The following is a 23,840-nucleotide window of genomic DNA, read 5'->3' as shown; positions in this document are numbered from 1 at the left end:
AAAAAAGGTGTGTATTCTGGAAAATATTCAATACGCACTACGGACACAATATGTTTTAGACTGCATTGTCAAGTAGAGGATTATGAAAAGTAAACTTAAAATCACCACTCTCTCCCCCTCATCCCGTTTGCTTCCCTAAAACCACAGAAATTACTAATGCTTCACTTTTTTCCCAGAATGCCGGTAATCCTGTTATCAGGTTCTCACAGACAAAGAGCCCCCTCAGTCTGTGTGCTGCTAAAGAAACACTGCAGGGCACAGAGAGGCTGTTGGGTGCATCTGTGGTACTACCAGCTGGTAGCGTTTCACACATCGGACACTGTACTGTCTGATCATTCCCACTGCGAAAACTCAAAACAACCAAAACAAGAAACAGAACCGGATATCATCTCAGGGAAATGTCACCCAGCCTGTGCAATTGCAGTACTGCCAGGATTCAACAAAGAGCAGGGTTCGTTCTCACCTCCTGCACACTCCAATATCCAGGACAAAGTAAATACATTGCTCAAATGCACTGGTGCCTTTCCACCTCCAGAGGGCAAGCATGTTACTGGGTTCTCCGTCCTTGTGAAGTGCTTTGAGACGTGAAAGGCACTATATATATAAAATGTGCACAGAGTCCAGTATTCTAGATTATTAAGGCTCTACAAGCCAATCCAAAAAGTCTGCTCAAGAACTAGACTTCACGCAAGGTGATTCCCAAAGATGTTTTCCTGATTCAGGCTGGGGTCATGCAAACTGCTGTATGTGTTACCAGGGCTTCAGAGAAAGCTTTCAGCACTGCTATCAGCCACAGAGAGGTGAAAGTAGCTGTTAAAACAGGATCCGTGTGCCTCTTCAAGGAAAGTGATTTGACTAGAAGTCATAATAGATGTGTGGATGAGATTTCACAGCAAGAAGTTATTTTAATTTGAACAAGACACTTCTCAACCCCGCCCCGGAGCGTTCATCAGACAACCAAGCAGGCTGTGCAGTTAGCCCCAGTGCTGGAGCTGGTCCGTACTGTGTGGACTGCACACAATGATCACTTTTCTACACGCTCCACTTCCAGAGCTTGTTTGGCATTCCATTTTCTGCGCTCATCGCAATTGTTTCCTGTAAATCCACCCAGGAACAAATGCGAGCTCTGCTACCAAATCACATTTTTTTCCCAGTTTTTTTTTTGGTGGGGGTGGGATGGGAAGGGATTATGTAAAGAAAATTGCCTCCTGAGGAAATGTCGACAATCCTGGCAGCTTCCTACAGCGACTGTTACGCTAATCTGTGTGTTTAATGCTGGTGACTGTGTTGAAATCCAGCATGAAACTGAAGAGCAGCAGGCAGGAAGCAGGGCACACTGCATTCATTCAAAGACAGCCTCTATGGGCTCTACTGTGCCACCATAAACCCAGCTAAGAGGGAGCATCTTGTTTTCGGTGGGGGTTTTGCTACCACCCCATTCAACAGCTGAACTGAGAAGATGAATCGATGCACCCAAGCCAAGGACACCCCAAGTCTGTGTCTGCTGCCATTCAAACCCTGGATCTGCTGGTTAGTCCTCTGGTGTAACTACTCCAACTCCACCAATATAAATCTCAATGCATTTGCTACATTCCTTTCTAAAAGTCATGCCTTTCTGGGCCAGAATATCACAAGTGCATTGCCACAGTAACGCTGTTGGATTATAACTAATAATAATGCATCTACTCAGTAATCATGTCTGCATGGGATTCTTCTGATCCACGAATGCAATGACAAATACATGTCGGAAATGACCCAGGTAATTATTCTTCAGGTGTCAGAACCGTGCAGTATAATTTAGAGAGGAATCTATAGAATACTTGACCGATACCCACACATCACTAGTTACTGCTCCTTTAATCCACACTTCCTGATTAACCATTGCAATTCAATTTGTTTTGAGTATTTTGTACAGGGTATTCAGGTCATGTGAATAGGGTATTAGGTGAAGGGAACAGAAGAAGACAGGCTCCTTCTAAATGTAATTGATAATAGTGTGTCTCTGAGCTAGATCCTATTGAGCAAGATGTTTCATGAAAGAAGGTAAACTGCAAGGAAAGTTCAATCTGTCATGTAGCTACCTTTACAAAGGTTCACCAGAGCAAAGGTGTAAGAGAGAATTTCCCATGGCACTGGTGTCTTGGCCTACCTGTACATTAAGGTAATAAATAAATGACTCCATGCTTGCTTTGTGTCTTGATTTGCACATATGAGAATTGTTTAAATCTGAGACAGTGTTTGCATTGTGCTGCCAGATCAGAGCGTAGTACAAAAGACACTATTGCAGGTATACATTTACATAAGCATATTGGCAAACCAGGGTAAGCTATGGTAAAAGCATAGTATAACCATGGGAAAGGCAAACCTACAACTGCAAACCTACCCTCATAAAAATAGGTGCAGATCACTTATTTTGTTACTGTAATCTACAGTACAGTGCAGTTGGCATGCTTGAAGGCTGTCAGTTCAGAAACAAGCTACAGACAGCAAACTGCAAGGCACTCCTCAACCAGATTCCAGGTCACATGCTTTAGCTCTAATGGGTTTCGTTGGACATCATATGAGAATGAACTTGGGTGTCATTTCTACAGCCTGGACTCTACAGCATTTTCACCTCACTGCTTTCGGATCTAGCATTCAGAGGCTAGGTCAGGCGTTCCAAAGATTAACTTTTCTTTTCAAAGCCACTCTGGCAGCGCTGTCTTTGCAAAGGCGGATAGACTCAGGGGAATCCTTTCATTCCTTTGTAGATCCATTCATCCAATTATTCTTCTCCATCCGCCATCAAATGCTGAGTTTAATAAACACATCCTGCTGGCTGCCTTCTCTCCAGTAGAAGTTATACAGAGCCCAACAAGAACATTTCAAATGAACATGGTACACGCATACAATGTAATTAGATTGAGTTTAATCGGCTTCAAACACACATTGGACCCCAGACCCCTTAAAATCAATAGAACATCCCATGGAAGCCTCATGTCCACTGTCCATAAGCCAGCAAAGGTAATGCCAACCCGTGCCACCACACGTTCAGTGAGTGCTTTTGGAAGTTCTTGATTGCTTTTAAGACCTCCCAGCAGCTTGTAGACTCAGTACCAATGTGCCCATGCATTTTTATTGTTTTCCAGCTGCGTTATTGGACGGTGTTGATGGCCTTTACTTTCATGATGCCCTGAAACCTATTGACAGGACTCCAGAGCGAGGAGATGGCTGGAGAACCAGAGACACGTACAGACCAGAGGAGATTGTGGGCAGGCTTGTGAATGCTGTCCGATTGCTTGTGTGACAGCTTTCCTCCAGTTCAGTCGCTGGCTCTTATGAACAGGATTAGTACACTGTACAAATTCCAAGCCTCAACTGGATGGTCCAGCCCCATGGTCAGTCAATCTGTTTGCTCTCCCCATCCCTCCAAAAGTCTTTGATCCACCCAGGGAAGGTAAAGGAGGATGCACTCATTCATTCTTTCATCCATTTATGAATTCCTTCCCCCAATCATCTGTTCATTCAGTTTTCTTGTTCTTTTGCTTGCTTAAGCTTCTTAAGTGAGTTTTTAGCAGTGGGGGTGGCATCCGATTGTATGTGTGTGAATAAGGCTGGGCTGGGGAGGTTAAGCAAACCATAGCAAAGCAACAGACTGCATGAGCCTGAACTGTCGGGGATCAACTGCACTTTTATTGAAGAAAATGAGTTGGGGAAGTCATTAATTACAGATACAGCCGGAACTCTTACGAGTCGTTCCTTTTTTTTTTTTACCATTTTCGTTTTACCCCCCACTATTCAATATACAATCATTATTATATGCCACGCAAGCTTTATAGGAGACTGGCACTCTCCCGATTAGCAAGCCTGCTCACACAAACCCTGCTTGTCAGAGTGTGCTGATATTCAGGCTGGACCTCAGCTCTCTTGTGTACTGCTTCAATGCTGGACAAATCGAGAGCTTGTGCTGTCAGTGCTGTGTGTAAGTGTAAGTGTGGAGGGTCTGAGTGCACAGCATTGCCTGTGTTACATAGAGAGACACAGTGCCAGAGCACTCTTTGATCACTAAGCCTATGATCTTGCGTTTTTCCTTAACCCTGTTATTGAGTTCAAACTAACAATACTGATAATGAAGGGGTTCAATGTATATGTTTCCTACAACAGTGGTTTAGCGTTAATTAGTACAATATTATGCCTTTCAACAGCATTGAGACAAGATGAGCTTAGCTGACATGGAGTAGTGACTGAGTCCACCTGCAAGAGTTACTAGAGTAATGCATGCTCTTATTATATCTGTAATTATTATTCATTTACTTTGACGAGACTGCAAACCTAGTTTGCAGCTATGGCTGAGACACATTTCACAAGGGAGCGAGTTCTTGAAAACAAACAATGAAGGTATATCAGTAGATTTGTGACGGTGTGATAATAGGTTTTAATCTAAACAGTGGGAGCATAATTTCAGCCTCTTTTAATTAGACCCACAGTCTGTTTTATGCTCCACAAAGCTGCAAAAGACAACATCAATGTGATCATGTAGCAGAGTGAAGCTCTTTGCTTTGCGCTGTGAAACTCGAGAAAGTGGACTGGGCTTCAGTCTGTCAGCTTGGATTAGGGAAGGCAGAGCAGGGCAGGGCGCTGTGAATTAGGTGCAGTTTGGGATTGAATTGCATCTTCTGGATTGGTAAGTGGAGGTGCTGAAACAAACACTGTTTTGGTTCATTGTTCTACAAACAGAGCCCTCAGATCTCAGTGAGGCCATTGTTAGGGCTCAAGGAGCAGTGATGACTAGTTATATGCAAGAGGAGTCTTATTTCCATCTCTGGCCAGATTTACAGTGAGATTCAATGTTTCACTGCAGGGTCTCCATACCCCATACAAACACCCCTGGAGTGCAGTGCTGTTTGTAGGACTCCAGGTAAGTGAGGTATGCCCTGGCCCCCTGTCTGAACAGGTGCTGCACTTAGCCGTTTGCTCACATGTTGCTCCATTTATCCTTGACCAGAGGAGGGCAGAGAGAATGTGTCCATCTGTCAGTAGAATCCAAAGTAATGCTGAGGAATTTGCAGATCATGGGGGAAGGGGGAGGGCCAGAGAAACTTTCTCTGCTGGGTAATCTGAACCCTGGAACCACCTGCACCAACAGAGCTGCTCATATTTTTATTATTTTTTTTTTTACTGGAGAGAGAGAAAAGTTTGTGTTAATCCCCATTCGAGCTACATAAGTAGGGAAGCGATTATGTGTGAAAATACCCAGATCAGCATGCAAAAGACAACTGTTGGGTGAAGTTTGGCTGCAAACTAACTTTTAGTGTTTAAGCCCTTCTGCTCAGAGATCTATTTATCCATGCATAAGCAGTTTTCCTTGATCTAACCATTATACCACACCATCTCCCGGTCCCTCAGTTCTAACCACACTGCCTCCCAGTCCCTCAGCTTTAATCACTCAACCACACTGCCTCCCAGTCTCTCAGCTCTAATCACTCAACCACACTGCCTCCCAGTCCCTCAGCTCTAATCACTCAACCACACTGCCTCCCAGTCCCTCAGCTCTAATCACTCAACCATACTGCCTCCCAGTCACTCAGCTCTAATCACTCAACCACACCGCCTCCCAGTCTCTCAGCTCTAATCACTCAACCACACTGCCTCCCAGTCCCTCAGCTCTAAACACTCGACCACACTGCCTCCCATCTCCTATCTCTTACTAGTCCAAACCCAAGAGCTACTTGAACGCACTGGCTTCCAAATTTAAGTGACAGGAGCTTTAAAGTACATCTACAGTCTGGATAAACTGAGTGAGTTTATCTGTTCTAGGAATACACTTATCGCCCTCTCTGTGCAAAGCTGTCAAATAGGGGAAGTTATAGAAGAGATGACATCTCTTTAGTGTTCTCTGGGTCTCATGCTGGTATCATCACTCCTTCAGCATGAAGGGAGGGGCATAGCGCAGGTATGCAGGCATGCAGGCATGCAGGTGTTTACATTAGCACTGGGAATCTGCCTTGATCTATGTTCCACACTCCCTCTCTTTCACCTTCTCCCTCTCCAAACAACCGCGGTGTTGAAAATCATTCACAAGCGTACTGGAGTTCACCCTGCCCTGTCAATCATTAATCTCCCCTCGAGCATTCACACACTCCGTTCATTCACAGAAACTGCTTTTCAGTGGGAGCAGGCACGTTAAACAATAATCGTTATTCTTTAACTACTCACCGTGACGAGGGTGCAACACATACAGACACACACAGGTGCAGACACACACATCTGAGCATTAATTTAATAAAACACTATTACTGGGGTTTCACTTGACATCAGCGCACCTCATTCCTAGCCTACAGACTAACACAAAGACTTAAAGCAAGTGATCATGCTGGAGCCAGTGACCACACTGCTTCCCAGTCCCTCAGCTCTAAACACTCGACCACACTGCTTCCCAGTCCCTCAGCTCTAAACACTTGACCACACTGCTCCCAGTCTCTCAGCACTAACCATTAGAACACACTACCTCCCAGTCTCTCAGCTCTAACCACTAGACCACACGGCTCCATCTCTCAGCTCTAACTGCTAGAACACACTGCCTCCCAGTCTCTCAGCTCTAACCACTAGACCACACTGCCTCCCAGTCCCTCAGCTCTAACCACTAGACCACACTGCCTCCCAGTCCCTCAGCTCTAACCACTAGACCACACTGCCTCCCAGCTCTCTCCAGCTCTAACCACTAGACCACACTGCCTCCCAGTCCCTCAGCTCTAACCACTAGACCACACTGCCTCCCAGTCCCTCAGCTCTAACCACTAGAACACACTGCCTCCCAGTCTCTCAGCTCTAACCACTAGACCACACTGCCTCCCAGTCCCTCAACTCTAACCACTAGACCACACTGCCTCCCAGTCCCTCAGTTCTAACCACTAGACCACACTGGTTCCCAGTCCTTCAGCTCTAATAGGCCTCCAGGCCTGCTGTGTAAATGTGGGTTTGTCATTTCCATTGCGTATAGGAGAGTAGAGGCAGGGAATGACCCTGGCCCCTCCCCCTCCCCCTCCCTCCATTCCAACATATGGTTTTGTTCCTGAATGAAGCGCTGTGGCATGGCATGACCCCCGTCTGCCTCCATTTCTGACAATAACCTCTTAATTGCAGTTCTGAAAGGACTCCCCCCCGCCCCCCCCCGATCTCTTACTATCACCACTCCCATCTGCTCTCAGTCCTGCTACAAACCCTCCAAGCCCTCAGCCCCACATCCATAACCCTAACCTGCACTCCCAGTGTAAACACAGGGCCCTCTCACTCTCCTCTTAGCAGACCTGTCATTGGCTGATTAATGGGGGGCAGACCTCCTCAAAACACAACCTGCTATCTGCTGTCCCGATGCTGTCAAGGTAAGTCATACAAAGACAGTCACTCCTTAATTCTAAAGAACATAATAGTGATATTTGCAGCAATACTCAAAAAAGGTAGTCAGACTCTTTGGCAAACATCTTTTTGAAGACAGTGAAGAAGACTTCCAGGCCTCCAAACCCCAATTAGTCACTATTTACTACAAATATCCCAACAATCCCTTTCGAAGGGATTGTCTAATGTCCCCCCCCCCACCTATAAAAGTGTAAGCACAATTCATAAAACTAAGGAGTTTGTTAAAGCACTTCAAGTTTAAAAGAAATGATTATCCACAAAAAAAAAAAAAAAAAACACAACAGACAGGAGCAGTGCAATTCCTGTTCTTGCTGAGTAAACTGTTTCAGAGAACAGGGTGAAAGCTTTGCACTTGCTCTAAAGCTGGGTTCTAGGGGAGTAAGAGCAGACAGTTTCAGTCAGTCCTATTCGCCGAATGGAATTTCATTCTCAATCTGTCAAGAGATTTGAAGCAATTTACTGGCATTGTCTGAATTGCTTGCTCCCAGGAGGCACTGACCAGGTAGTCCGTCTGGCTGGACTGATCATGGCAGACCCCACCCCCCCAGAACAGCTCTTGGCAGGGGTATGGTCCATTGAGAAACCTCGAACTCCTAGCGATGTTTCCACAAATAAATTTTAAAAACGCTGAACACCAGGCACAGTGGGTTGGCATTACAGTCACACACAAACCCCCCCCAAAAACCTTCTATAATTAAATAGAAAACAATAGTGGCAGAATTTTAAACTAGCACATTACTGCACCAAAGCCTGCGCATGATATGCAAAGCACATGTACTATGTGCAAACAAACACACACAATGGATCAGAAAGGCATAACCTTGGTTTAGCAATAGAAGTGTTTTCACCTTTGCAGATCTCAAGATCTGTACAGGCACCTGGTAGCTGATAAACAAATTGCTTCTGAATAGACAGTTGCTCACAATCACACAAGGTTAACAATGCCCCTCTACAGAGGCATTACAGCTACTGTTTCACCAGTAGGGGGCAGCGTTTTCCAGAAATGCATGCAGACCAATTTCTGCTACTTTTTGCAAAAGGAATTTCAGGAATTTATACCAAAAAAAGCTAAATAAATTAGGAAAAATAACTTGGGTTAACACACTGTTGCAAGATGCACTTCAAGTATTTTATTTATGATTCATATAACCTTACTGTACTGTATACATTTATACTATAGATGCAATGTCTCACATGTGGAATTCTTTCCGTATGAGGTGGTTATATAAAATAAGACCATTGAGCAATGCAAAAGAATTGTCCCTTTATGTTTGCACACTGGCAGTTCTGTAGAACAGTGAGACGAGTGTACTGTGGCTCCCCCTAGTGTACACCCCCCCACCCCACCTTCTTCAGCTCTGTTAATGAGTTGATTCACAGCTCTGTGGAGCAGTTAGAGAAGCAGTGCAGTGTTTATAAAAATTGGCGCCTGGGAGGAAGCAAGGTTCCAGTCCTGCGGTGGCTCTCGCTCCCTGTCTGGCCAGCCTCTGAATTCAGAGACACAGGCACCTCCCCCTTAGTGGAAATAGATGTTATCAGAGAAGGGAAAGAAAGTGCTTGTTTTATTTTTATTTTTTATGAATGGAACTTGTCGCAGTGCCAGAACATGTGAAGAGTTCTTTTGTTCGGCTGAGCGCAATAAAAAATAAATAGGCAGGAGATCTACGACTCATTCAGTTACTGAAAACCATGATCTCATATTTTTGAATGAGCATGTTCCCACCCCCCAGCTCCCCTCCCAAATGTTTTTTTTTTTTTTTTTTCTTTTTAATTCTTTGGATTCTGAACTTATTTTTGTAGGTTTTACTGCAGATTTATTAGCAAAAACTGTGGGTTTGGGTGCTAAGGAAATTAAACTATAAGAAAAAATTAATCTGTTAAAATAAACTACAAGCAACCCTGTGCACTACTCTGTTAAAAAAAAAAAAAAAAAAAAAACACTGTGGTCTGTGGCACCACGCCCAAACACACACCAAGGGAATCAAACACACTTGCAGGATAGCAGGGGTCTCTGACCATCCCCTTGATTGGTGTATGGCCATGCTTCTGCTGGCACAAACTACCTACAGTACAGGACTCAGAAACAGAGCCATTCTCCACTAAGAGTACGGCTGTCTACACTAAATTATAAACCATGAATCCACTTTCAGCCAATCAAAACACCAGATTACAGAATTTGCTAGTACACTTTTTTAGTTTGTTGCCAAATTGGAAAACTGCATTAACGAAGTATGATTCCTTGAAATTAAAACACGATTTGTAATGCGCTACTATGCACAGCTGACCATGTCTCTGATGAGCTAATAGCGTCTACTGATTTTGGGAGACAGAAGAGCTCTTCTTGCCCATCCAAAATCGTCACAAGACAGAACTTTATCCAGTACCAGTGCGCCATCTGCTGTCCAACTGTACAAGAGAACAGAAAGGCTACTCTACCACATCTTAAAAAAACCAGAAAAAAATGGAAAGAACCATTTTGCATTGGTACACAGCAAGTTTTAATTAGCATACAGGTGCCTCATACTGTTTTCTTCCTGTAAACGTACAGATCATATTCAAAGTCATAATTACATACTCCCAGCGTAGTATGAGAGTATGCAACTGATTCTACCATTCACTGTTATAAAGACAGCTGTGAGAAATGGCCAACGGAAGCCAGTCCTGCTGCTGAAGGTTTAGCAAACATAGATGCAAGAAGGAATTTGCAACTAATTTTACACAGACATGGGTGAGTTTTAACTGATATTTTTATAAAATAAAACTATCGACTGAAATTGCAGATTTATTTAAAAAAAAAAACTCCAGTGATTTATTGATTATTTTCATGTTATCTACAGGTATGGAAATAGGAGACTTATATCAGCAGTTTCACCCATTCCAGGTATATATTGGTAATAAGCTCAAGGGTGTCTTATTAAAACTCCTAGTAAAACCAGGAATGGATCAAACTGCAAAGCAGTGGGAGTCTTATTTCCATCCCTGATGTATACACTTCTATCCATGCTTATCCATGTGTACCATCATAACTGTGGGCTGGATACAGCCAGTGAAGGATGCAAACACAGGACCTGCACACTACTGCAAAGTAGCACAGAGATTCACAATAGTCACACTTTTAAATGCAGAGACAAAAGCAAAATGTAGAACTACTAGCAGCTTTTTCTCTAAAAAGAGAACTACGAACACAGAACTGTTAATCACTGCTTGGCAGTCAAGGATACGGCTGACTTAAAGCTCCCTTAGTTTACTCACAACAGCTAGCATGTACTGTACATGTAGGGTGACTGGAGAAAACACTTCAGACATAGAGGTTTCATTCAATTATAAACCAAACAAGGAAAGTGGATTTAGAGACAAGCGGGCTTAATCCAATTTGAATTAAGTTGATCCAAATTTCACATTAAAAAAAAGTTTAAATTAGGTTATACGTATAAAAACAAAGCATCACAAATAGGTAAAAGGCATGTGTTTAATTTCAGTAATTGTATCACGTGTTGTTTTGGAAAAAGTGTTCCTCAGATCCGAGATACAATTCCGATGTTCCATGAAGCAAACATGACAAGGATTTATAGTTTGTACTGTATAGCCAAAGACAGGTGGAGATATAATGCGCAAAACATTAATAATATTAATAATAGTAATATTGTTCACACTGCAATGCTTCATACTACAGCTATGGCCAAAATTTTTGCATCGCCCTATAGAATTAACAAATTTTGCTTAAAGTCGAATGAAGCCTGATGAATAATGGTACATTAACTTATTGAATTACACACAGCTTTGTAGTTTTCCATATACTTAACGAATGTGAGATTTAAAAATCGTAAACTTTTGCAATATCATTATGTAATTATTTTTGATTACATGATGCCAAATGAGATTTAAATTAAATTAAATGTTCAGAGATATTTTTTTCTCAAATTATCTCAATCCTAAAATTCAAGGTGATGCAAAACTTTTGGCCACAGCTATACAAACCTAATAAATCATCCCCTGTGCCAAACATGCTTCCTTCTCCTTTTTCTTGTAAAGACAGACCAAATGTACAAAACAATTTGATGAGCATGGTGACATAAGAGCCACTTCACAAACTAGTCCACAACTTAAAACAAAGAATTACTAAAAACCAGGGATTCTCTGGTTTAGAATGGAACTTAATCTGAGCCAACGTCCAAGCGCTCTGAAGCTCGCCCGTTTGAGAATTAAAAAGAAAAAAGAAAAAAAGAAAAGGAAGCAGCGCTTTCTCTAAACCCAGGGAAGGAGGAGGAATGCTGGGTGTGTTTTCAGGGGTACTGATCGTTGTAGCCCCCATAGCCCCTGAATTCATCCTGCCGTGGCTGGAAATCTGGAAAGAACTGGCGCTCCACTGGTGGTGCGGCTGCCTGACGAACGAAGGAGGCTGCCTGGCGAACGAAGGAGGCAGCCTGTTTCTTCCCTGTCACACTGTCAACAAAGAACATTCTTTTGTTCAGCAATCACACCGACATCCCAAACCCAGACCCCCTAATACCCTACTGCAGTCTTCTACAGTGTGGCTACAGCCAAGTAAGTTTACGTAAGAGAGGAAGCTAAACAACATGCTTGGCAAACCTTTCCATGCACACTCCATATCTCTCTCTGGGTGAAGCGTGTCCTATTTTTACAGACAGAAACACTTGAGACTCACATCATGCCTGGTTAGATGTTTGATCTTCATAACCTTGGTAGACACATTTGAATCATCACAGCGGTAGAATTGGATCAATTGAATAGACCACACGTGTTGGTGCCTTTGGGGTGTTTTTTTGCCACACAAAATGTTCAACAACGATGCTGAAAAGCAAATGCAATGGACATTATGAATAAAGATCCCTGAATGGCACTCACTTGTTCTTGTGTTTGGAGCCACTTATGTGTGCCTGGTATTGCTCTACAGAGTTCAGCTCAATGTTACACACTGAGCACGGGTAGCCTTTCACTGTGGAAGCTGCGGAGAGAACACAAACACTGCTTGTAAATGCCAGTGCATGCACGTGCAGACATAGTATGCTTTCACTATCTGCCTATTTCATTGATTAAAACTCCACAATACCATGCGCCGGTATGAGCAGCACCGTGCAGACGCACATGCAGCTGCTTTGGCTTGTGTTGAAGGACAAGGTAGTAGTAGACTTATTTATTCATTTGTCATGCTGGCTTGCATGTGTGACAGAGCAGCGAATTCTTAAGGACAGCAGGACTGTGGTTTGTGCGAGCTGCTGAGAGCTGCTTACCAGGTGCAGAGGAGGGCCCATAGTGTTCCATGAGCTTCACCTTGGTCATCTGCTTTTTGTGCTTCTTGCCCACGTAGTGCTGCTTGGACATGAGCGGGTTGTTGAAGGAGGCATGGCAGATGGAGCAGAACTTCTCGGGGTCACTGCCCGCGGACACGTCTGGGGACGCACTCACAGGCGAGGGCTTTTTTGGGACAGTCTTTGACTGGGGGTACACTAAAGGGGTAGGGGGTAAGGTAGAAACATTGTAACTCTTATAAAGAAGTAATTTGAAGAAAGGCAGACATACATCGAAAAAGCACTGTCGTTGTCGTCGTCGCCCCCCTCCCTCCCTCCCTCCCTCCCTCTCACCCACTCATCCCTCACCTTTTTCAGGGATGCCCTGTTCTTTCAGCTTAAGGTTTTTAGAGTGAACTTTGCCTTGGTAGTGGGACTGAGCCACAACAGGGGAAGAGAACGTCATGTTACAAACTGGGCAGGCCTTCATTCGATCCTCCTCCCCATTAGTGTTATCCTGAAGAAAAACAAAAAAACACACTGTACTTTAAAACAGGATCCTTTGTATGATATACGTTTACCCAATATCCAAACATCCTATTTCCTGTCCGATTCTCTACTGTCGTTTGTGCTCAGATCTTCTTTATTTGCCATGCTTACTAACAACCCAATTCCAGCAGGAACTGCTTTTGAAAAAGAAGAGGGAAATAAAATACTGTTGCACTGCGATTGCCCATAGATGATTATTATTAGTTTATTTATCAGATGCCTTTATCCAAGGCTACTTAGAGACTAGTGCACAATGCCCCATTGTACACTGAAGTTTTACTTTACAAAATGCACAATCTTTAAAAATGTGGGTCCATGGGAAATTTTAAAACCAAACCAGCAGTGGAAACAGCCATATCTTACATTGTCAGGCGATGGTGGTTTGAACTTCTTCCCCACAGGTTCTTCATCCTTGTGGATACTCAGGTATCGGCGCACTTTATTTGCATGTTTCATACTCTACACAGAGAGAGAGTGTAGAGTGTAAGTGCCACAAGTAACGAACCCCTCATTAACTTTTCATGCATTAGACAATTTAATTAATAGGAGACCAATTATTTTTATTTACTTTCCCCTAATTTGGAATTCCCAATGTTTGTTTTCTTCACCGCAGCGAGTCCTCATACAGCACAGCCATTCTGATGGCGTGTGAGTGTCCTCCGATCTCACACGCCTAAAGCCAAAATAGATTTTACACCGAGCAAGCCAGAGCAGATGGGGGCGGGGCTACCAATCCCAAGAACAGAAATCAGCCCTGCCTCTTATCCACTCTGAATGTGCACGATGTCTGACCATCAGTGACGAGAAGCAATCCCTGCTTGTTTCCCACCCCCCGCACCAGGAGCATCACAGGCAATGCGACACCCCCTTTGGAGTCCTCAAAAAAGTCTGGCCTCTTTGCACAGCCTGGACACGAACTGGTGCCGTCCATGATGTGCGACTCATCCTGCGCTCCCAGCGGCAGTGCTTTAACTGGATGAGCCACTTGGGACCCTCATATATATTTGTTTTAAATTAGTAAGTTGTTACCTGATAATGTGCAAGTTTCTGTGATTCTGAGATGAGAACAGCGCTGCACACTTTGCAATGTGAGTCGGAGAAGATATCACTGTTTTCTCTGATCATTTTGTTCACTGCAAGGGAAAAACAGCAGATCTGTTAAATTTGCATTTTTTTGGTAAACATTTCCCTTGTACGGTGGTCTTCCCAAGCGGTGTCCAGAATTCCATTTCAACTTCTGCTGGTTATTTTATAGTTAAAAACCCTAAACCTTTTTGTCCAGTTTCACAGACCATGATTAGCACTAGTCCTGGACTACCCAGTGTTAATTTAGGTAAATTAAACCACGATTAATGCTAATCTGGGTCTGTGAAACCAGCCAATAAAGTCCTGAATTACTTTTGTTGAGCTGAAGAAGGAACTCCTTTAGCTCAGAAGCAGCTCAGATACTGTAAAGCCTGAAATGGCTTGAACAGCTACAGTAGGCAACAGCCACACAGGTGTATTAAAAGTGTTTAAACCTGGAGTACAGTGCTCTATTGCAGTGCTTCCATCCTTACATCAGAGCTGGCTGACATCCAGTACTTAATAGGACACTGTTAGATGAGCTGTCCAAGACCAGACTGGTTTCTCTCTTTTGTTTTTGTGTCAGTTGAGATGAATTACTTGCTGGAGGAGAGGAGAGGCCATCTATTTATCTGTTAAATTAAATTAGCCAAGGGCAGGTTAGGCAAGTCTGTGTTGTCTTCGTTTTGTGTGCCTGTTTTTTCAATGCTTTTATGAAGTATTCACTGTTGTGCTCAGGTACCCATCTACAGCACAGTAGTAGTATTGCACAGAACATAATCAAAGCAAATCTATTTTAAGAAAATGACCTGTTACAGTGCAAACAACAGAAGAAAAAAAAACTGCAAATTTTAAAAGTTTTGAAGCTGCTCATGCAACGAGAGGGTATTGCTGCAGAACAAAGGCTCCCACAGCGTAGCTCCCACAGGGTAGTGCTGCTTGTGCAATTCCTAATGGACGTCATCATTAGACGCTACAGCCCAATCACGTGATAAGGGTGATAAATTTAGGTACTAAAAGTTGATTTTATAACAAAAACCTAACACTAAACCTAAGGTTCGTGTGCTACTATGGTTGCAACTTTAAATAAGCGCAACAATAACCTAACCCTAAACCTAAGGCTCGTGGGGTATTATGGTCGTGTGGTAAGGGTGCTGAGGGTCAATGAAGCACTACGTAAATTAGGAGTTGCGCACGCAGCACTACTCTGTGGAGCCTTCGTTGTGCAGCTATACACTCGTACATGCAACAACAATATCCCCGTCAGTCACTGTGTGCACAATCGCACCACGTTATGTATCCTATCCGTGAATCTAAACCATTTTAAAATGCATATGTTTTTTTGTTTTGTTTTGTTTTTTTCAAAGTTATGGCAGTCCAACTTCTCGAACACCACAGCGTTCATATAAACCGTTTTAAAATTGTTGAAATGTAATTAAATACTCGTGACCTAAGGGAATATACCTGCAGCTCTGTCCCTGCAACAAGCAGCGTCTCGTGTTTATCAAAATGATATGCTATTATACATTTAGATACAGCAGGGCCGTCTGGATTTGCGGTGTGTTTGTTGTGTTTGATTACCGCAACAAATTGCAAAAGCGACGTTAATCTCAATGTTTTAAGGCATCTACAAACTCTCATAATTTCAACCCCCCTCATCTATCCTGTCCTGCCGACCTTGGCGCGGTGTATCTAGTAACACACATCGAAGCATCGCTGCGGTTCATTCATTTATAGCAGCATCACATCTGTGCGCACACAAGAAGACAAAAATAGCGGTGTCCCGGCTGGCGACGCGGACCCATAGCTCTGTCTATGAGACTACTATCAAACTAACTAGCCCCCGAACAGCACACATCCCGCCTAAACCGTCTTACCCGCCGCAGCCCCTTTCGGTAAAGAAACCGCTCCGTTCTGTTCTTCGTCCTCCATCTTTCCAAACACAGTCGACACAACAGCGCAGAAGCCGAGAGCGACAAGCCATCGCGAGAGCTCCGAATCAAGACTACGGGGCGGGGGGCAGGTGCGAGTGGGTGACCATAGAAACCGAAGCATAGTGAGTGGGCGATCATAGAAAGTCCGACAAGTGTATGAAATTGCATTTGTATTTTATTTAGTAAACCGTTTGTGAACAGTATGCAGAGTACAATACACAAACAAGACAGAGATAGTGCTAGCGCTTTTTTCCTTAACCCTCACATTATTATGTAATGTTTTTCATATATTCTTCATTGCTTTTTGAGTGACATACTTATCTGCACTAATACTGTCAGCATCACATTGCGCAAGTTAATACTATAACAATAACGTAGGTGTAAATGTTGTTGTTTATACAATAAGAGGCTGGTTGGTTTTACTATACCGATACATTTAAAAATAAAAGAATACTTATTGTGAAATTTATCTAGTGTTTTGTGAGGTGTCGATGGCAGTTAGTCAGCCAGATTCCCAGCATTCCCTGCTGCAAGCCATGTGACTGTGGTTGTTGTTGTCTGTGTGCGAGAATTTAAGTGCAGGGGGTCGTATTTTCCGGGAACAAGTAGGAAGATGTTTAGCTTGAATGTTGTTTTTATTAAGTAAACACAAGCCCTTGAGATCAGTTTTAAATAATGTGGACTGGCACTCGTGGCTTATACTTCGCTCCTTGTTGCTGTAAACAGCAACGCTGTTGATGCTGTCAAACAAATAACGCATGTTTATTGTTTTTTATTTCCCTCTAAATATTCTCGTTGCTTTTTTGACGTTGATGCCCAACACAGAAGTGCGTTTAATAATATAAAAACATGCCACGCAAGAGACGAAATCCCACGGGGGAAGAGATGGCGGTTTCTAGAAGGACGAGGCAACGCCCCCATACCAATAAAAACCCGAACCAGTCTATAGTAATATCTGACAGCGAAAATGAGGTATGGCGTGTGTCTGTTATGTGTTAATAAAATCCAAAAGCTGGCGACCCCCGAGCGGCAGCTTTTGAATGTTTGTGTGAATGCGAGGTAGATCAAACATTTTAAAGCCAATAAGATTTAGCATGTCAATTTCTGGCTTTACAAGGAGTTTAATAAGACGTGTTTAATTCATTTTTAAAAATCTATATTGTTTGACTTGCTGACTGTAGGAAGGAGATAATGGATTGGTGCAGGGGCAGGACGGACGTCCGCGGGAGAGAGAGAAAACAAAGAGACACAGCTCAGGTATGGTTATATTTCAAAATTAAATTGCTTTTCTCTTTTGTAACGGCAAGCTGTTCTGATTACCCTGATCAGACACATCTGTGCTTGAGACCTCTGTGGTTTGTTTATTAAAGGTCAAGCAGATATCATTGTAAACCTCCAAATTTATAGCTGTTTTGGACACACTGCATACTTTGTAGCTTTTGTAGAGGCCACTTACAATTAAGTGAAACCTGAAATGTTTCAAACCACTGTATTACACAGTGAGTTTTATTGTTGTCCCTGCTTTAGGTTTGGAGCCTGTGTCTCACCACCCCAGGTGTGTCTGTCTGTCAGGGATTGAAAAGTGAAAAGCACCTTGAAACTCTGTGTTAAATGAATCCTATTCAAGTGTCATATTTAGATTAAACCTTTCTCAGTTGCCAATGTCAATTACTTGGCCAAGAACTGAACTATGTTCCTGTTATTAAATGCAGTAATGTACAATGAAAAACTTGCCAGTAAATAGACGTTCACCTTGCTGCTCAAGTAACAACAATACAGCAGCAACCTTGTATTTGAAAACAAGAGTTTGCGCAGTGAGATGCACTTTGAAACTCTGTATTACAGGAGTTCTATTGAAATGTAAGTTTGTTTCCTTTATTATTTCAGAGATGACGGAGGAACAGATGCTTGACCTGGCAGTGAGAATGAGTGAACAGGAGGCCAGTCGAAGACGTGACGAGGAGGAGGCACTGAGAAAGGCTATTGAAGAGAGTCTTTGTGTAATTACCGCCAATCTTATTGACCTAAACTGGAGTGTTTATCCACAGAGCTGACTCAGTACACGTAACGGCAGTACAGTTTAACCCACACTGCCCGGTACTGTGGCGTGTATTGGAGACTGCTGGTCTTGTGCACATTGGTATTGGGAAAACTTTGTAACAACATAATTTCTTTAAACTTGCAGGAAAACAGACTTTCCCATAAAGCTAACCAGAGCAGACCAGTACATGTTCAACAAAACCCAGGGAATAAAGAAAAAGAAAAAATGCACTCCACTGAACCAGATGCCAGTTTTCCGGGAGATTCCCAGTGGGAATCCATCCTCGGGAGTGCTAATCCTAGAGAGCGAAGCCCCGTTCTCGTCTTGGAGAAGCTGAGCCAAGATGTGGTTGGCAGCTGCCAGGAGTTGGGTTTCGTCGCCTGTTCGCAAGACTGTCCTTTGACAGTAACACCTCTGTCTGCTAAGAGAACGAGCGAGGGGAACCGATTGAAACGTAAGTTCCGAAGGACAGATCTGGTAGGCAGCAGTCGAGCTGACGGAAGGGAGGGCTCTTCAGAAAACCTGTGCAGCGGCAAGAGAAGAGGGCAGCAGGGCAGCACAACTCCCCAGGAACTGGAGACCTGTCACACCTCCCATTGGCCCCCGGAGAAGGTCAGTGCAGTGCAGCTTTTCAGGATAGTAAGTATACAACTAATGTAGTCATTACGACTCCAAACTCAATCCAAGATTCAGGTGTGTTTGCTGATACCAACTTTTGTAAATGAGTTAATATGTACAGGAACCTTATAACATTACTTTATGTGCAGTAGATTCCAAATAAGATGAGCGGTAGTTCATGATTTGTAACTAGCAGCTCAATGCTCATTTTGGTGAAGGGTTGGGTTTGAAAGCCATGGTCCCACCTGCTGTAACAGCAATGTGAAGTCACCACACCCACTCAGTGTGCATGTAAAAATATCTTTACTTGTCTACTGTAGAACAAAAAACTCCTATCTATCTATCTATCTATCTATCTATCTATCTATCTATCTATCTATCTAGCTATCTATCTATCCATCCTTAAATGGCTGCAGTAACTTTCGTTTAAACATTTTAGGAAAAAAGAACCTGCTGTAAAACTGCACAGAACAGATCCCCCCTAAGGATGGAAGATGATGCTTCTCTAAAAGTAATCATGTTGGATGACTTCCAGGATTCTGAGTCCCTTCTGAGTAGCAATGGTCCCCAGTGCCTGCAAAGTGGTGAGCAGAGTCCCGTACAATTGATGGGGAGTCAAGACGTGGCTGGCAACTGCCAGGAGATGAGTTCCCTCACCTGTTCACAAAGTCCTTTGACATTGTCGCCTTTGAGGAGTCCTCTGCCTTCCGCGAATCAGGATTCTCCCTATCCTAAGAGTCCCACATTCCCTAAAAGAAAGAACGAGGAGAACTGCTTGAGTAGGACATTCTCAAGGAGAGACACGGTACACTCAAATCGAGCCGACAAAGGAGAGAGCTTCTCGGCGAACCTCTCCAGCTGTGGTGGAAGAGTGAAGAAGGGCAGCACACCTCCCCAGGAACCAGAGACCTCTCGGCATTGTGCAGCAGTCCCCGGAGAGAACTCAAACACTCCTCTCAGCTGCCCCTCGACACAGGTGGATACAGAGGGGACAGGCAGCATGTCCCGGGGAGAGGGCGCGGTGCACTATTACTGGGGTGTCCCCTTCTGCCCCCAGGGTTTGAACCCAGACGATTACACCAAGGTGATCCTGTGCCAGCTGGAGGTGTATGAGAAGAGCCTGAAGCAAGCTCAGAGGGGGCTGCTGCGCAAGGCAGAGTGGGGGGAGCCCGTGCTCACAGGTCCCCCTAAAACATTCCCCTCCCGCAGGACCAGTCGCTCCCGACTGGGCAAGGGGGCAGGTAACAGCCGGAGCTTTCAGGGCTTTCAGAGCCCTCGGGACAGCGAGCAGGAGGGGGGAGAGGAGGAGAGCTCTCAGCATGACAAGGAGGGCAGAGAGAGAAGAGAGGAGGAGGAGGAGGAGGAAGAGGAAGAGGAAGAGGAAGAGGAGACGTCCAACTCACAGCAGCAGGTAGTTAGTATGGGGAGTCCTGTCTAGTTAATGTCTAGATTTTAATTAGAAAGGTTTTAAAGTTATATGTGCAACACATCATGAGAGACGGTGTTTCTGTTGCTGAGGCACATGTTTGAGGTATTGGAAGGTGTTAAAGGGTTTGTCTCTTATCTGCACAGGCCTCTTCATCAGTGATCAGAGCAGAAGGCACCACAGAGACCTGGCTGAACCTGAGGTAAGGGGAGCCAGTGGGAAGGTAAAGAGAAACAAGTCAATTGATGGCAAAGAGATGGTAATTCAAATCTTTCTAATCGTCACACATATAATTACCGTGTGCTATAAATCTGAATTGTGAAGTCACGCTTTACAAGTTTACCCATGTCCTAATTTATTAACAAAAGGAATCCTTTTTTTTTTTTGTGTGTGTGTTCAGCGACAGTCTACTTTTTCACAATGTTAAAGCCTGTATTTGCTGGATCTCTTGCCCCACTTATTGTTTTTTTTGGTTTGGAATATGCAGATCTTTCAAAGACAGCACTATAGAAGTAAAGGTTGTGCTGGTGCTTAACCACTTCAAGTGTATAGTTTAAACACCAGTGGGCTAGCTTCAAACCATGTTGCTTACACCAAAGTTAGCATTGATGCAGTAGTTAGCATTGTATTTAAAGCATTTACTTAAGCTCAGTTAATGTAAAAAAAGTGAAGCTCAGTTTCTCAGCACAATAAAAATAGCAGCAGTGGTAATGTCAATAAGAGGTAAGAAATGGATTTTGAAGCATTAGTTAGAACTCCTTTTAATGTAGAGTTGTGAGCACCATTGTGAGTACAGTGTTAGCTGTAAAATATAGTACTTTTACAATTTACTGTCAACATGGACTGACCACCGATTAATTGGAATAATAGAATCATGAAACATTGAAGAAGCGCTGTCTCAGCTGTTGCTTTGTCTCCTGCCTCATCTGCTCCTGTGCTGCAGAAGGAGACGCGGCCTGAGGGAAAGGAGCCCCAAAGAGCCAGAGGATCAGCAGGAACAGAGAGTAGAGGAGGAGGAGGAGGAGGAGGAGGAGATGGACTTGGATGTGTGTCCAGGTAGGTTGACTATTGCACAATATAACAGTCTTTTATGTAACTTCTTCAGTTCAACTGTGACAACCTTGGCCAGGTCAAAATTTGGTTTACTTTTTTTTTTTTTTTTTATAATTTAGTAGTCGACAATTGGTTTTTTTTTTATCGTCTCCCAATTTAGAGTAGCCAATTATTTTTAGGCTCAGCTCACCACTACTCCTCCCCTCCCCTCCCCTCCCCTCCTGACTAGGGAGGGCGAAGACGACCACACGCTGTCCTCCGAAACATGTGCCGTCAGCCGACCGCTTTTTCACACTGCAGACCCACCATGCAGCCACCTCAGAGCTACAGCGTCGGAGGACAACGCATCTCTGGGCAGCTTACAGGCAAGCCCACAGGCGCTCGACCAATTGTGCAGCGCCCCCCGGGAGCTCCTGTCCACAGTCGGCAGTGGAATAGCCTGACTCGAACAGGCGACCTCTAGGCTATAGGGTGCATCCTGCACTCCATGCGGAGCACCTTTACTGGATGTGCCACTCAGGAGCCCGCCTTGATTTACATTTTTAATCTCTAGTTCAAAAACCCAGGATTATCAGATTGACATTTAAATTCTGACGGCGAATTTCATAATCTGGGATGTACTATGTATTATCAAATATTGTCTGACCTCAAACCCTGTACTTCCCAAGAGTGAACAACGGCAGGGAGGCCAGAACTGGTGTAGTATGTAGTCTGGATTTAGTACGTGTTAAATTTTGGTACAGTTGTTTTTTTTTTGTTTGTTTTGTCCTTTGCAGAAAGCCAGCTCAGTGAAGAGTCCAGCCAGCCTCTGCTTAAAGATAGTCCTGCAGGGACACAGGTAAGTCTAAATCTGTATGTGCTAAGTAAAGCGCTTTACTACTTTGTTACCTTTTCTGCAGCCTACTAGCTTTAACCACAGAGCTACTCCTCCCCAACATCTTGCTTCTCGTAGACCTAGTGAACTCCAGCTGCATCATTAACATGAACGTATCTTTAGATCTGTGCAGTGATATTTATGGAAGTAGGGTTCACGCTACCAGAACAGGAAATAAGCAGAACTTCCTTAGGGTCACATATACAATGAAGGAGAATTGAAACCACACATTTCACCATACTCTTAACATAATTATTTGCCTTGAGTGGACAAAACAAAGCAAAGCAAAACTAGAGTAACTATACTCTTTTAAACTGATTAGAATGAAATACAATCATTTATTAAAAACTTAAAATATCAGCACCTATTAATAAAAGGTTTACTACTGTGCAGGTGTAGAGGCAAGTGAGAAGAACAAGAGTATCCATTGATGTCCCACCGCTAGTACAGTAGAACTGTAGTGTGCAGTGTGCAAGTGTCTCCCTCTCTGTCCCCAGTCCCTGGAGGATGTTGTGGAGAAGCCAGGCTCAGCCCCCGTCTCACAGAGAGCACAGCGTGTGGAGTGCCCAATCTGCATGCAGAGCTTCCCAAAGAACCGCATTGAGATGCATGCAGCCTACTGTGATGGAACCAGGGAATCAGAAGAGGTGGTGGAGGAGGAGGAGGAGGTGAAGGAGACAGCCTCACAGGGTAAGACAGCCAGCCTGCGGGGGAACAATATCTGAGGGAGGCATAGGTAACATCTATATCTTCATCAGGTTCCAGGACTTCTCTATTTCTTTGGTTGTCTACGAGCATTCCTTCATTCTTGAGGGTATATGAATCTAGATCATAGTGATTTTTTTTTGCAGGGTTGGATTGATGAAGGCTGTACTTTAGGAACTGCTTGCCTATATTTTATAAAACCTTGCATGGAAATGAGCTAAATAATGCCACTGCTGAGACAAGCTTACACTAGTGACCTATATCATTGAAGAGGATCATTTTCACCAGGTTAGATAAGAGAAGCAAAGGGAGGCTGTTTTATATACTGAGTAGGTTTTCTTCGTGCCAGCCCTGCCTAGAATATTCAAATTTACATTCCATAATCTACTGGATTTTGAATTTACTCCAAATAATGATACTGTACGCACACAAACGAATGCTGGTTTAATCATGACATTGTAACTGTGGGATGTGTTTTTGTTTTCAGTGTTGAGCCTGAGACGAAGCATCAGGAAAGCAGGCTCCTCGGATGCTGCTGAGCCCAGTACATCCTGCTCTGACAGGTAAGTAGGTACGGCAACTTTGCAACGACCCACTACATCCAAGGGCATGGGGTTTCATTTCAGATAACACATGCACCGTTCAATTCTGTTTAGATCAGCTCAGAAGGAGAAGTGCTACATCTGCCAAGACTGGATTTCAATAAAGGAGTATCAGAGCCACGTCGACAGCTGCATCAGCAGGGGCAGAAACTGGAAAAGCAAGGTCAAGTTTATCCACCGCTTGTGCCAGACAGGGACAGAAGCTCATGGGGTCATTGCATGGAGAAATGCTGTAACTTTCAACTCCTGCTCTTTCTAAAATAGAGATCTTAGTAATCTCAGTGATGTGTATACTATATGTTTGAGAAAAGAGATTTCTAGTAAGGTTA

The 23,840-nt window shown here is 43.7% G+C and overlaps 2 protein-coding genes across 5 annotated transcripts in view; one reads left to right on the top strand and one right to left on the bottom strand.

The window, feature by feature from the left end:
• Positions 1-11,291: 11,291 nt before the first annotated feature.
• LOC121323779 (zinc finger protein 346-like) lies at positions 11,292-16,226 on the bottom strand. Of its 2 annotated transcripts, none has more exons than XM_041264984.1 (7): positions 16,136-16,226; positions 14,223-14,326; positions 13,557-13,652; positions 13,014-13,161; positions 12,648-12,863; positions 12,262-12,361; positions 11,292-11,838 (listed from the first exon to the last, which is right to left on the bottom strand). In XM_041264984.1, the coding sequence occupies exons 1-7, from the start codon at positions 16,188-16,190 to the stop codon at positions 11,679-11,681; spliced, it is 879 nt and encodes a 292-aa protein (XP_041120918.1). In that variant the 5' UTR covers positions 16,191-16,226; the 3' UTR covers positions 11,292-11,678. The 2 variants fall into 2 exon arrangements, with proteins under 2 accessions (XP_041120918.1, XP_041120917.1); XM_041264983.1 differs by lacking the exon at positions 12,262-12,361 and adding an exon at positions 12,062-12,207.
• Positions 16,227-16,744: 518 nt separating this feature from the next.
• The window catches only part of LOC121324971 (BRCA1-A complex subunit RAP80-like), an 8,217-nt gene continuing 1,121 nt past the window's right edge, over positions 16,745-23,840 (top strand). Inside the window, exons 1-11 of one of the 3 annotated variants that reach the window (XM_041267225.1) lie at positions 16,745-17,164; positions 17,374-17,449; positions 18,080-18,192; positions 18,378-18,845; positions 19,291-20,265; positions 20,424-20,479; positions 21,221-21,333; positions 22,107-22,168; positions 22,702-22,894; positions 23,397-23,472; positions 23,566-23,674. In XM_041267225.1, coding sequence (XP_041123159.1) covers positions 17,042-17,164; positions 17,374-17,449; positions 18,080-18,192; positions 18,378-18,845; positions 19,291-20,265; positions 20,424-20,479; positions 21,221-21,333; positions 22,107-22,168; positions 22,702-22,894; positions 23,397-23,472; positions 23,566-23,674 — 2,364 coding nt within the window. In that variant the 5' untranslated portion in view covers positions 16,745-17,041. Of the gene's footprint in view, positions 17,165-17,373; positions 17,450-18,079; positions 18,193-18,377; positions 18,873-19,290; positions 20,266-20,423; positions 20,480-21,220; positions 21,334-22,106; positions 22,169-22,701; positions 22,895-23,396; positions 23,473-23,565; positions 23,675-23,840 lie in introns of all 3 variants that reach the window. The other 2 variants (XM_041267224.1, XM_041267223.1) reach the window with 2 other exon arrangements.

Source organism: Polyodon spathula, chromosome 12 (assembly GCF_017654505.1).
Source record: "Polyodon spathula isolate WHYD16114869_AA chromosome 12, ASM1765450v1, whole genome shotgun sequence".
Lineage (NCBI taxonomy): Eukaryota > Metazoa > Chordata > Actinopteri > Acipenseriformes > Polyodontidae > Polyodon > Polyodon spathula.
This window is presented reverse-complemented; position numbering and strand designations above follow the sequence as displayed.

Bases quoted from the DNA above. Each gene is read 5' to 3' on its own strand.
- LOC121323779 (XM_041264983.1), bottom strand. From the start codon at position 16,190: ATGGAGGACGAAGAACAGAACGGAGCGGTTTCTTTACCGAAAGGGGCT. The intron at 12,864-13,013 runs GTGAGGGATGAG...CTACCCCTTTAG, and splicing joins ACAGGGCATCCCTGAAAAAG to TGTACCCCCAGTCAAAGACT. The intron at 11,839-12,061 runs GTGAGTCTCAAG...CTTTGTTGACAG, and splicing joins AACATCTAACCAGGCATGAT to TGTGACAGGGAAGAAACAGG.